Here is a 14064-nt window from a genome sequence, read left to right on the forward strand (position 1 = left end):
AAAAATATCTCCTGCTGCTGCTGCTGCTAAGTCGCTTCAGTCGTGTCCGACTCTGGGTGACCCCAGAGACGGCAGCCCACCAGGCTCCCCCATCCCTGGGATTCTCCAGGCAAGAACACTGGAGTGGGTTGCCATTCCAGACACTACCAAATGTCCCCCTGAGAGCAAAAACCACTCCTAGCTGAGAATCATTGCTCTATAGGAACAGGTTCATTAGGATGGGTCCAAATTCAGTCCACTTCAGCTTATTCCAAAAAAGACACATATTACCTGCAAAATACCGATTTACCAGTCTAATGAATTTGTATGCCTTTAAAATACAGCCCAGCTTTGTCCTCAAAATTAGAGCCAGAGTTTTCAAACGGGCTTGGGCCTAAACCACCCCTTAAGATGAAATCCATATATGTTCAAAATTACTTTCAAAAGCTCTTTTGGAAGATACCACCTTGGAGATCCCACACGCGCCCTCAGAGTTCCAACAATCCAGTTTTCACTGAGCTTCTGTGGAACGCTGTAAGAAGTCCTGGGCTTACAGTCACGGGCCACGTTCTCTCCAACTACAGGTTCCTGGACTCTTAAATCACACTGGATGCAGCAAGTTGTTTAAACCACAAGAGACACAGGAGGTTCAATAATGGCTCAAGAGAAAAAGAGAGAGAGAACAAGACACCTTCCACCCTGAGGGTGGTTTGGTCCTGATGGAGCGTAACGTGTAGAGGTGTTAATGGTCATAAGAGACTCATTGTGGAGACTGGATACCCAAGAGTCTTGAGTGCCATGCAAGGTCTTAAGTTCATGTTGCAGATGACGGAGAGCCACTAACAGGTTTTAAAATCATGGTATAGACATGATTTGGGGGGGAGGGAGGGGGTTGGGCTATAAGAAGAACCTGGGGAGGTGAGATATAGTAGAAGCTACAGAAATGGTCCAGATCAGAGATGGTTAAGATTGGACTGAAGCATTGACAATGGGGAGACAAGGGAGACGGCTGATTTGAGGGAGAAGAGCACATCGACACTGGGTGACCGACTGGATGCAGGGGTAAGCATTAAGGGAGAAGTCAAAGTCACCTATCTGCTTCCAACTTGAATAAGGAGGCCAAGAGAAACGGGCTTAACCAGACAAGGACTGGGAGGTATGAGCAGATTTGCTAGTTTTGTGGGGGAGAGATGAGGGACACCTCCCATCAAAATGCCCCTGACTGGTACTTGGTAAGTCCGAAGCGTTTAAGGAGTATTCAGATGGTGATGTCTAAGGAGGTTGGATACATGAGTCCTGAGCTCAGGAAGGCCACAGCTGGAGAGGCAGACATGGTGGATTTCAGCACTCGGCAGGTTGCTAAAAATCACAGATGGGCCTATGAAGGTACAGGAGGTGTGGTGTGAACACAGGGGGTTGCTGGAGAAGGAATCCTGGAAAAATCTGACACCTAGGGGGCAGCTAAAAGAAGAGTCAGTAAGAAGATTGAGACAAATGAGGACAAATGTGAGACAAGATGATGAAATCACAATGACAGAAGACGATGACGACATGAAAGCCCAATAACGTGTTCGAGTCTAGAGAGTTCTAGAAGAAAGAGACAGAGTTGCTGAACCTAGAAAGTCAACAAAAAGCTGCTGGGACTTCCCAGAGTATCTGGTGGAGGTGGCTTCTTTAGAAGATCTCACAGCTTTGGAAAGCTCTAAAGATTTGTGGAACTCAGGAAAGGTCTTGAAAAAGTATCCTTTTAGGGACTGGAAAACCAGTGTTTGATTATCCTGCCTCACTGCTGGTGTTGTATCATTTTGTACAAATGCCTTGTAGGAGTGGGTGGGGGAAGGGTACAGGGAGGAGGGGCGCTGTTGGGGGGAAAGAGGGGAGATGGAGATGGCAGAGGAGAGAGCAAAGTCCTGAGCACAGGTAAGGAGGCGAGAAGAAACCTGAGAGTTACTCTTCTTTGCTGTACCACAGCCCCCGCCCGGGGAGGCCTTCTGACTGTAGCTGGAAACACTTACCCAAGGCTTTCCCCTGGGATGAAAGGCACTCCTGTCTCTCCGGATGCCCTGGAGCACCTCCAGACGCACACACCTCCAGACTGGGCTTTATAGCTCCTGATATTCCTTCTTCTTGTCAAATAGGAACAAACAAGCCAATGGCTGTTTCAAACTTGGATTTTTTTTGTTTAGATTAAACAGTTTTTAGAATGAAAATTTGATGATAAAGGTCAGTTAAAAATCACCATAACCCCAATCTTGGAAACAATTCTCCCTGGGTCTCTCATTTCTGGAGTCTTACAAGCAAAGCCACCATAGCCTTGATTCTGGACCATCCTTCTAAGGAGGTATGCATAGAAAACAGCCTTGTAAGACAGAGACAGTCTCCCACTGGAACCAACCACTACTTGGTTTATTGCCCACTGTGAGCAAGATCACGTCTCCCTCTGGGACAAAGGGAAGATGCGCTTACTGCCCAATAGAGATTTGAGATCCTTAAACTCCGGTTCCACTCAGTGTGGATGCAGGTGTCACGTGGGCTTATTCACATCACCGTGTGGAAACTGACTTGCAGAAATGGCACAAACGCTGCTATCTTGGCTACTTCTATCGCTGTGAGTAATAAAGTCCTTTGTTTCTGACCCAGGAGTTTCGTGTCTTCTGCCAACATCCATGAGATCATGGCGGGCTAACTTACTAGCTTTTAAGTAGGGTGAAGTCTCAGACCTTTGGCAGATATTGACGCCTATTTGTCATCCATGAGATTATCATGGCGCTCATGTAATATCCTGCTTTAACAATGGTCCCAATGCCACTCTGAGCCTTATCTTTACTTAAGTAAACTTCAGCAGGATTTATACTTTGCTTCAGATAAACTCAGGACTATTTAATGTTTTATAAAATGGTACAAGAAGACACACTGCAGGCAACTGTCATTCTCTGTAAGAGGAAAAATGGGAAAGTATTATCCGTTCCTTTTTTTTAGGAACCAAGAAACGGCAAGCACAACACTCCCATGATTCACAAAGGCTGTCAAATGCCCCCCAGCAGGCACAGCAGGCAGGGCCCTGGCCTTGCCCTTGGGGTGAGTCCCTGAGAGATTCTGTCTCACTGAACAAATGGCATTAAGTAGCAGCAGTCAGGTGAGGTGGGGCAGCCCTGAGTCACAGAACCACCAGGAATCTAGTTTCCTGCCAGCTCACGAAATCCTGGATTGGAGGTGTCCAGAAGCTTTATGCAAGGGAACCAGCAAGCATTAGGCTGATGATGGATGATGTTCCACTGCTCCTGTGCCAGCTGGAAACAGGATGCCAGATGTTTCTGATCTCTACCCCGTGGACAGGGTAACCTAAAAGAGCACCTTTTTGCCTGAAGGGCACTGAATATATGTTACACAATGAAGGTAACAAAGATGCTCAGTCAGTGACTGGTAACGATGACAGCAGCCATGACGAATGAAAATGAGGAAAAATGATGATTCACTGAAACAAATTGAACATTTTATGCCATTACTGTATGTCTATATTTTATTCCCAGGTGCGAAGATCAGAAGACTAGAAGAATTATCATGTTTACCAGTAAACACTTACTGTAACGTTTACTGTAAACGCTTAGGAGCTTCCCGGGTAGCTCAACTGGCAAAGAATCCACCTGCAATGCAGGAGACCCTGGTTCTATTCCTGGGTCAAGAAGTTCCCCTGGAGAAAGGATAGGCTACACACGCCAGTATTCTTGGGCTTCCCTGTGGCTCAGCTGGTAAAGAATCTGCCTGCAAGGTGGGAGACCTAGGTTCTATTCTTGGCTTAGAGAAAATATCAGTTTACCATGCCCATAATTTCTGTAAGTGCCTCCAGCTGAGTGCTGGTGAATAGACCGTGACCACATAAGCCACATTTTATATTTTCAGTGCCAAAGAGTAAGACATTTGGAAATATGTAGGAATCAATTACAGGCAGAAAAAAAATCATACTGTTGAACATATTTTTCCTTGACATAGAATTAATAGAGTACGGTAAATTTCTAAATGCATCTCTAACATGCTAGCTCTGTGTGTAAAATAAAGAGTACCAAGCTCAAAATAAGAAAAGTAATCTAGCCATTATGTGTGATTTCATGGCTATATTAATGAGTGAAATCACCTTATCAACTCTTGACAGCATCTTCCTTCTCCTGGGAAATGGTCATTTCTCTCATTTAGCCTTGGGGGGGGGGGGGCTCCGGTATTTGAGCCAGGGAGCCTGGGAAGAACACAGTTCTAGCCTCCAAGGAAGGCAGTTCAACCCTGAGACATCCTGCAGGGACCACCGTCAACACCTGGTTTCGAGATCAGCTGTTTTCTCCACTTTGTTTCCATGAAATAGGTTACCAAGATCTGACACCCACTGGCATAATAGTTTACCTTGCTGCTTTGACTTCACTGTGGGCCCACAGATTATCTTTTTTTTTTCTCCTGGCCATATTAACTGGCCTGCAGGATCTTAGTTCTCCAACCAGGGATTGAGCCCCAGGCCCTTGGAATTAAAAGTGCAGTCCTAAACACTGGACTGCCAGGGAGTTCCTAGATTATCATTGTTTTCAATCCTCAGAATAATTTCCTTAAAGCCACATCGAAGAACTCCATTCCAAAAGAACACTGCACCTTTTCTCTACCTAGTGAGGAAAACTTGTTTGTTTCCAGAGTCATCTGTGAATGCTTTAAAATAACAGGAAACACATTTATTGGATAGATATTCTGATGGATACCATGAGGGCTCGGTGAAAATAAGGAAAGTGTAATTCAAGCAATGGGACTTCCCTGGTGGGCCAGGGGATAAGACTCTGCCTACCAATGCAGGGGACACGGGTTCAAACCCTGGCCCGGGAAGATCCCATATGCCGCGGAACAGCTGAGCCCGTGTACCACAACTCCGGAGCCTGTGCTTTGGAGCCCAGGAACTACAACTACAGAAGCCCTGGTGCCCTAGGGCCTGTGTCTCACAGCAAGGGAGGCACCGCAGTGAGAAGCCCATGTATTGCAACGAAGAGAAGCCCCCTCTCTGCAACTAAAGAAAGCCAAGAAAGCCATCTCTGCAGCAATGAAGACCCAGTGCAGCCAATAAATAAATAAAATTAAAAAAATAATAATTAAAGCAATGGATGAAGAGAACAGTCCTCCCATGGGTACCTAAACTGGGGGCTAATTGTCTCCATTAATTAGAGCACAGTGCAAACAAAAGCACATGAATGTGTTTGGGCCTGGCAGCTTGACACAAAGGAAAAATATTCAGATCATCATCACCAGTTTTAGGCACCACTGGGACAAACACCTGCTATGAACCACAAGAGGGCCAGATGGAAAAATAATTCAAGCACACACAGACTTGATGGTGGGAGTAGCGGCGTGATTTACACAAAAGTTACAGCAGATTTAGCTGGGAAGGTTTTTGGCTGAAAGATCTCACTAGACGCCACATAATGCTACAGGTATTTTACCATTAACTCTTCCCTCTTCGTAAATATATTTTGTAAGGGAAAAGGGAGAGAAAGCTTTAATGTTTTCATATATTTTGTTATTAAAAGAATTCAAGTAAGAACTCACAAAGTGACCTTTAACCCTAAGGAATACATAATTCAGGAATAAATACTTGCTGTTCCTTTTTCTTTGTAAATATAATTCTGAAATGTAGGTCACAATTTTGATAGATACTGGGGAGAGGGTCGTGAGGGGATGGCATGGGATTCTTGGGAGCACCACCACAGATACCATGGCACAATGAATGGCTGGGTTGGAGTGAAACAGTGATTTTTACTCCCAGCATGGCATCAGCCGGATATGAAGCACATCCCCATCTATCCGAGCCTCCACTGAAGCATGGATAAGAGCATCTCCCTTCTTTACTGAGATGCACCACAAGGCATTAAAGAGCAGCATTTGGAAGGAAGCAGCTAAGTGCTACAGAAATGTGAAATGAATTATTAGCATATGACCCCACAAAGATAAAGAATGAAAAAGCGAGTCAACCCCTGGCATGTTTGGACCATCTGCCAGGTGTTTGGTGCAGGACAAACATCTGGATGTGTGATTATATATTTTATTCTTCCCCCAGCTGTGGGAATATTCTAAATATTAGGGATCAGCAAAACATGACTCTGAGCATTTGAAAAGGGGGACCTGGTGAAAAGATGAGACCATTAACCGGGAACTAGTGGAATGCTTCCAAGAATGATAACAAACCAGGTGAAGAAAAACCCTTATGTCACACCTACTTTTGTGTTCTGGTCCAAAGGCTCCAAATCAGAAAGATGCTTCATCAGTTTGCTTGAAAGCATCCTCTTACAGCCTTTCTTCTTCTACACTTAGACTTTCCAACTGAATAACTCGGTTATGTACTAGGACAAGTATGTTAGAACACTTTGCTGGTTCCAACTGATCTGATGGATGACAATAACTTAATATATGATGGAAGTGTTTCTAGATTCTATAAGAGCCACTGCTTCTCCCCTCTCCCTAAGGAAAAAGGAAACACCAATGCTATTTTGTTAATTTGTAACTGTGTCTAAATTCAAGCCCAGTATTCCTTTTTCTGATGTAGATAACCACTTAAGGTGTGACTTCAGTCAAACATTTTCTTACTCTCTGTTTACCCCAACTCTGAAGAGGAAAATGACATTTGCTGTTTATCTTTCTGAAAGCATACTGAAATAACCTTCCACAAATGCATATTATGTACATACAAATTATTTCCTGTGTTCTGGTTAAAGTACTCTCTTTTTAAATGGATAGGATGGCTTGTTTGACTGACACTGGACAAAATACTTGAGGAGCTGTCTTGGTATTGCCACAAACATCAAATAGATTAAAAATCTCGAGGACAAACAGTATTTATAGATACTGACAATTCCTTCTTAGCGTGGGGCCATTCCGTACGTCACAGTTTGGACAAAACCCTTCTGTAAAATGCTGGAGATAACAACTCTTAGAGTTAAAAGTACCCAGATTTAGTCCTGAACCACAGCTTGCAGGGGGAATATTTTTTATATGGCCTCTGGAAATACCACCATTTAGATAGAACAGTGATATCAGGCCGAGTTTGGAAAGCACACTGCTGTTACAGAGAAATCTGTTTTCCTGATTCCCGGAGTCTTAACATTTTAAGACCGACATTACTCATCTAGGACTGAGCCGTCTGCCCAGGACAATCTTCCACGGCTCCAGGACCAGGAGTAACAGGACATGATGGGGAGCTGGGATGGAACCAGCCTGCTCCAGGAGATTGAGCCCTGAAGCTCGGAGAGCCAGCAAAGAACTGGACAGACAAGATGGTTCAGTTACAGCCAGTTCTGCTGAGGTCATGGAGTCCTGCCTTGTTTAAATTAGACTTTACGCCATATTTAGTCAGCCTTCCTAGAGTTAAAAGTTTAGTGTCTCCGCTGTCTTCAGTTGGCTGAGCCTACAGCAGGCTGCAAGCCATAACACTCGATTAAACCAAACAGTGCTGGCTGCAGGGTTAGTCAACACGCAGTGTTAGGCGCCTGTACCCAAGAACTGTCCTCTCTGACAACGTGAAAGAAAACGGACCCACAATTTGCAGAGCTATCAGGAAAACTGCTGATGCTCCAAGGCTGCAGTGTACGATGGCACTGCTTTTCTCCAAATAAAGCTAAGACGACAGGCAATTTCTCCGGGGAGATCCTGTCTGCATTCTAACACCCACCCCCATACCACAGGCCAGTCATCTTTACTATCTTCTTCTTTTTTCTTCTTCAATATTTTACTTCCGTTTGTATGAGGTCTGTGTTTCTTTGTTTGCTCTGATTAATCTTATCCTCTATCAGTGTAACTTAAACCAGATTGACAATTCCTATGGGAGGAACACTTATTGGGCAGGGCCAATAAATAAAGAACATGCAAATGACAGAGGAATAAACTAATCCTAACTTATTATCCTGTGAATTAGGATTAAATGTCAAAGTGAGCCTTATTTTCAGCATTCTCCCTTTCCAGTGATCACACACTGACAAGCTTTATAAATAATTTTGCTGTAGTAAGTGGCTCTGCAAACCTCTCGCTATTAGTGACAGCTCAGGTCACAGCCACCCCCAAAGCTTCCCATTAGCTGCCTCTCAGTATGAGTTTGCACGTTGGGATGGTTCCTGCCGCCTAGAAGCCTGTCTGATGTTAATTACCCCATCAGTTCCCCTCTACTCTCCCTTCACTCACCTTGGGGATGCTGAGGCGTTCCTGGGGAGGAGGATGATACCGTGGGAACCTCCTGCGAGTCTAGAGATGAAGGGCTACGACCCAGAGGGGCGGGGGAGGCGGGGGCTGCCGGTGAGGTCAGGTCCAAGGAGAGGTCAGCTCTGCCCCGGCTCGCACTCCGGTTTCTCAGCTCCTTCTCATGCGCCTCAGCTGCCAACTGCTCCAAGTATTTGTATCTGAAAGTTAAATTCCAAAGGGTTTCCGTAAAAAGAAAGAGGAGCCCGTGGCTGGTGCTTGTTTATGGATGAAACACCTGCAGAGTGAGCTGGTTTCCTGATGCAAAGAGCACAGCGCAGGGCTGGCTGGAGGGCCCGTCTGCCAAAAGCACCCAGCAAAGCCAAGATGCTAATGATTAAAAATCCTGCATCATTCATAACCAAACAAATTGGGGGAAGTGGTAACATCACAGTCTCCAGATACCAGATCACTGCTGCAGAATCCTAGTTTGCTCTTTTAGGAAACATTTGTGCAAACAAGCCAAACAGCAATAATGACCATCAAAAAGCCCCAACAGTGACAGCTGAAAACCACACACCCTCAGAGCTGTCAGCTGTGAAACGGGAGGGTGCCTTGGTGCAGCAGACAGGAACAATGCCCCAAAATACCAAAAGGTTGTTGGATGAAGCCCTCCCTGGATTTCTGAACCTGCTTCAATGCTAACAGCAATGTGACTGGAATTCACTTTGTTCTCTTGGTGTCGACCATGGAAAGTTTTTTATATTCTAAAATATTTCTGAGTAGGACTCAGACATCCAATAGCTTGGCCCTGACGTCACATATAGTTTATTCATCAAAGTCAGTTTAAAAGAACAAAGATACATCTGTTTTGCATTTCAGGCAGGCAGAACCCACTAACTGTTTATTAAGACCAGCTACCAATCATATTCCTCATAGAGTGCTTTATAGATTAGACCAAAATAACTCTGAAATATGTGCCTCTTCCAGATGTCTGCTAATTTTACCCGTCATTATTTGTTCAGGAATAAATTCATGAACTCAGCTGTAGCAGGTTTTTGACGATCATGTGTGCGTGCATGCTAAGTCGCTTCAGCGGTGTCCGACTCTTTTGCAATCCTATGGACTCTAGCCCACCAGACTCCTCCGTCCATGGGATTCTCCAGGCAAGAATACTGGAGTGAGTTGCCATGCCCAACTTCAGGGAATCTTCCCAACCTAGGGCTCAAACCCACGTCTCCGATGTCTCCTGCATTGGCAGGCGGGTTCTTTACCACTAGCGCCACCTGGGAAACCCCTTTTGACTATTATACCACCACAAAACTTTGCAAACGCTTAATCCAGACCCTCACTCACATCCACCCAAACTCACTGCCTCAGTTACTTCCCAAGGGCAAGCCCCCAGCCCTAGACCCTGTAGCCCCCACCCAGACACTGCACACACGGCGCTCTGACTTCAGCTGGATAAGAAAGGCAGAGCACACAAACTGAACCTTTTAAAAGAATGTCTTTAGAAAGAACACATTTCTTCATCCATCCTTCAGGGGGTGTGGCTCCCAGGTCTGCAGTCATCACAGCTCTCCCGCCAGGCCCCAGGACGGGCTCGCACGCACATCTCCCCCAGGGGGGCCCTGTTTTGACCACCACAGCTGGAAGTGATCTTGCCCTTGCCTCTGAACTCATGTTGGATGTGTAGACCATTCAACTCAGATAGCATTTCACATTTACTGCCTGGCATATTTAGTCATCTTTTCACGTACGTTAAGTCTGTTTTCAACACGCAGGTGATAGGACTTTTTGAGAACAGGAAGATGACCATTCTCAGTTCTTTCCCTGGGCACTGTGCATTCATGGGCTGATGGGAAGCAGGCAAAGAACCCACCAGGAGCAGCCCACCTGCTCTCATCTCCCTGCAGCCCAGGGCGCCAGAGGGCAGGGCCACCCGATTTCACTTTCTTGGGGAGTGAGCCTACTTTCCTGGTGACTCTCTGGTAAAACGCATGAAGTGGATTTGCATTTACAAATGTCTGTCTCACGGTTAACAGGGTGAAACTCGACCCAGAAAGCAAGCTTTAGAGACTCTGGACTTTCCTTGCCAACAACATCATCTCTCAAAAAGTAGCAAAAGTACCAAAAAGGAGATATTTCTGAAGTTAATGCAGATGGGCCCCCAAAAACTACCAGGTGGTGGAAGCGACAGGGATCGTGGAAGATAGTGGTCTTGAGGGCAAGTGTCGGGGCCTGTATTTTATTATAAAAGGGCTGGGGGCAAATGGAAGGCCAGGAAGGCTGGGAGGCCAGGAGATCCCATCACGGGCACACGTGTCCCCACGTGGAGTCCAAGTGGCAAGGGCAGGGGGCAGGAGGAATCCAGGGCAAACAAGAGGATCTGGACATGTCCCAGAGATGGGGATCATAGAGGAGGCAAGCGATGCTCTAGCAAAATCAGGGAGAGAAGTAACGAAGCCCCACACAGAAGGCTTCAGGCCACGAGGACAACCCTTCACCAACCTCCATTTCAGCCAGCCCCACCCTGGCCTCTCTGGTCCCCTCCCTGTGGGCAGCCAGGCTGGCAGGTATGTGCTGGCAGTCAAGGGTTCACCCCATTTTCAAGGGGGACCCCACAGGTCCAGGGTCTGGACAGACTTCTCAGAGACTATTCCTGTGCACCTCTTGGCTCATGGATGTCACCCTTGAGGATCCCTGAGACAGGCGGAGGGGACGAGTCAGGGGTTTAATCTGACTTGTTTTTAGGATGTTTAGCTGACAGACAAAAATGGCAGGATTTAGGGTTAAGGGGTCAGTTCTATAGACAAAGAGTACTGGAGGCTAGTTGCACAAAAATGTGAATGTATTTAACACTACTGGATTATACATTTTAAAATGGTTAAAACAGTAAGTTATACGTTATGTATACTTTTCCACAATTAACATTAAAACATGGCAGAGGCGGGGAGGCCCAAGGGTCGAGAGCTGCCATATTTCTGTGTTCCCATGATGGGTGGAGTGGTGATAGGCATGCTCCGAGAGCGCCAGGCTACCGAGCATGGAGACCTTCAAGCTCAGAAACCTCTCCTGCCCCATGGACACCTCTGGCAAAACCTGGGGAGGAAGCTGGACCTCTATCCCGACCTTCCCTGTGAGAGTGATCTAAGCGCTGCTCGATCCTAGGAGCCCACCAGCCCATTTGATGACGGTCACACCTCGGCTGCCTAGCAACACCGCCTCCAATCAACAGACTCTGACGTAGCTTCCTAGGAACAAAGTACTGGGTTTCTATCAACAGACTATGCCCTCGACTCAAAATACTTTTCATTTTGCCTACCCTCATGGAAACATTCTCATTATCTTGCCTCTGTCTACATCTAATTCATTTATCCTTTCATTATTTATTAAATATTCTGCTGAGTGCCTCTCATGTGCTAAAAACTAAAAGCACTCAGTTAAGTCAGCTCAGTCGCTCAGTCGTGTCCGACTCTTTGTGACCCCATGAACTGCAGCACGCCAGGCTTCCCTGTCCATCACAAACTCCCCAAATCTAAATTATTAAATCTCTAGTAGGCACTAGAGATTTAATAATAAATAAGAAAATACGTACCTTTGTGGCACTCATAGTTCAGTGAGAATTAGAGAAACAGACTTTGTAATGAACTCAATGCCCACCCAGAGAAGGCAATGGCACCCCACTCCAGTACTCTTGCCTGGAAAATCCCATGGACAGAGGAGCCTGGTAGGCTGCAGTCCATGGGGTCATGAAGAGTCAGACACGACTGAGCGACTTCACTTTCACTTTCATGCATTGGAGAAGGAACTGGCAACCCACTCCATTATTCTTGCCTGGAGAATCCCAGGGATGGTGGAGCCTGGTGGGCTGCTGTCTATGGGGTTGCACAGAGTTAGACACGACTGAAGCGACAGCAGCAATGCCCACCAGGGCTGTGGGTGGCAGGCTGGTGTCACTACCATCCAGGGGGCATAAGTTAGGCTCTTTACACAGGGTCCAGTAGAAACCCTGCATGACTTTTCACCACACCTACTAATGACTCTTCCTGCCACCCAAGTGCTTGGAAATTCTCCCTTAAACCAAACTCCCTCTAACTTCTAGTCTGTCCTCAGATCATGTTCAGAATCTGCTCTTACTGCTTCCGGGTCACTTTGATGCATACTTTCCCAAATCCTCTCCCAGTCCCAGCTGTCCCATTTGCACTCTGTCCCCAGAACCTCTGCTTCCCATAAGGCACCTCCTCTCCAAATCCTGCCAGCTCCCTCAGACCACTCTCACCCTGACCCCCACCCCAACCCAAAGATTCCCAGCCTGGATCTCATTCCTTATCACCCCTAAAAAAAGAATCATTCATGAACATTTAGTCAATCAATATCAGACAGAGACTTTCTTATAATGAGGTGAAGTCGCTCAGTCGTGTCTGACTCTTTGCGATCCCGTGGGCTGTAACCTACTAGGCTTCTCCGTCCATGGGATTCTCCAGGCAAGAATACTGGAGTGGAATGCCATTTCCTTCTCCAGGGGGATCTTCCCGACCCAGGGACCGAACCCGGGTCTCCCGCATTGGAGGCAGACGCTTTAACCTCTGAGCCACCTTACAAAAAATTAGAAACAGACCTAACATAGACTTACTCTGAATCTGCACCATTATCAATAAAACAGCTTAACTAAAATTATGGAATGGGATGACATGAAACTTTAAAATTAAAAATTAAACCAAATTCGTATGCATGGCCATTACCCTCCAAAATAGCAGAATGACATTCATCTCATTACACTAGGTTATATGAACCTCAAAACCTCTCTGCTGTGAGTCTGGCTGTCTTTTCTGAGTTATGGGACCAAACAAACATGCCTGGCTCCACCCTGAAGAGTTAACAGATGGAGTTCTCTTCCATGTCTCTTTCCACCTCTGATCTCCATTAGTTTTCCCATCCATTTCCAAGTTCCATTATAACTTGGAAATCTTATCTTTTCCTGGCTTACCAGAAACTCCCAACTGCTTTCCAACAAGGGATGAAGGTATATCTCCCTCACTTCCATCTTTACCAGGTAATTCAAACAGCCAACTAACCAGGAAAAGTGGCTGGTCCAAATCAAAGGAAAACACTTGGCTGCTTCCCCAAATCTCAGGTAAACAGAAAGGCAGGCTGTACAGAAAGAATCCCACATGGGGCCATGGAGAACCCACTCCCGCACCAGCTAAGAAGACCCAGGGTGGCGGGTGGTGTGGGGGAGAGAGCGGAGGCCAGAGAAGAGGAGTAGAAACCTCCTCTGCGTGAGTTTTCCAGGTAAGTGATGCTCTACTTTGGGGGAAAGAGTAGTAAATAATATGCAGAAAGAGGCAGCCCTCAGCAATTTGGAAAAAACTAGATTCCAGTCTGAACCAGCTCATATTTTGACGCACACAGTAGCTGGTCTTCTCTCCAGGAGCTTTAAAGTCCTGCCTGTCCAGATACAACATGACTGTCAAGCTGTCCAAAAGCTCCAAAAAGTTCAGAGCCCAGAGGGAAAGCTAAAAGATACAACTTGATTTCTTTTAAGATTTTTTTTTAATGTGAACCATATTTTTTTTAGTCTTTACTGGATTTGTTATAATATTGCTTCTGCTTTATGTTCTGGTCTCTCGGTTGTGAGGCATGTGGATCCTAGCTCCCTGACCATGGATCGAACCCATGCCTCCTGCATTGGAAGGCAAAGTCTTAACCACTGGACTGTCAAGGGAGTCCATGTCATGTCCTCCAGTGTAACAAACAACAAAAAACAGGTACTTACTAGAGTTTCTTTACCAGCATCTTTCACTATAAATTTGCTGGCCACAACTGGTTATCAGGATGGCAATAATCTAATAGAACACTGGAATTAAAGTAATGCCATGGTTTTGTTTATGAGGC

The 14064-nt window shown here is 45.9% G+C and overlaps 1 protein-coding gene across 9 annotated transcripts in view; it reads right to left on the reverse strand.

The window, feature by feature from the left end:
• Nucleotides 1-14064, reverse strand: part of FHOD3 (formin homology 2 domain containing 3) — a 528593-nt gene that overhangs the window by 85889 nt on the left and 428640 nt on the right. For all 9 annotated transcript variants that reach the window (XM_042239380.2, XM_027960707.3, XM_042239379.2 and 6 more), the window contains one exon: nt 8173-8387. In XM_042239380.2, coding sequence (XP_042095314.1) covers nt 8173-8387 — 215 coding nt within the window. The remainder of the gene's footprint in view (nt 1-8172; nt 8388-14064) is intronic.

The sequence above is a fragment of the Ovis aries genome, chromosome 23, assembly GCF_016772045.2.
Source record: "Ovis aries strain OAR_USU_Benz2616 breed Rambouillet chromosome 23, ARS-UI_Ramb_v3.0, whole genome shotgun sequence".
Taxonomy (NCBI): Eukaryota; Metazoa; Chordata; class Mammalia; order Artiodactyla; family Bovidae; genus Ovis; species Ovis aries.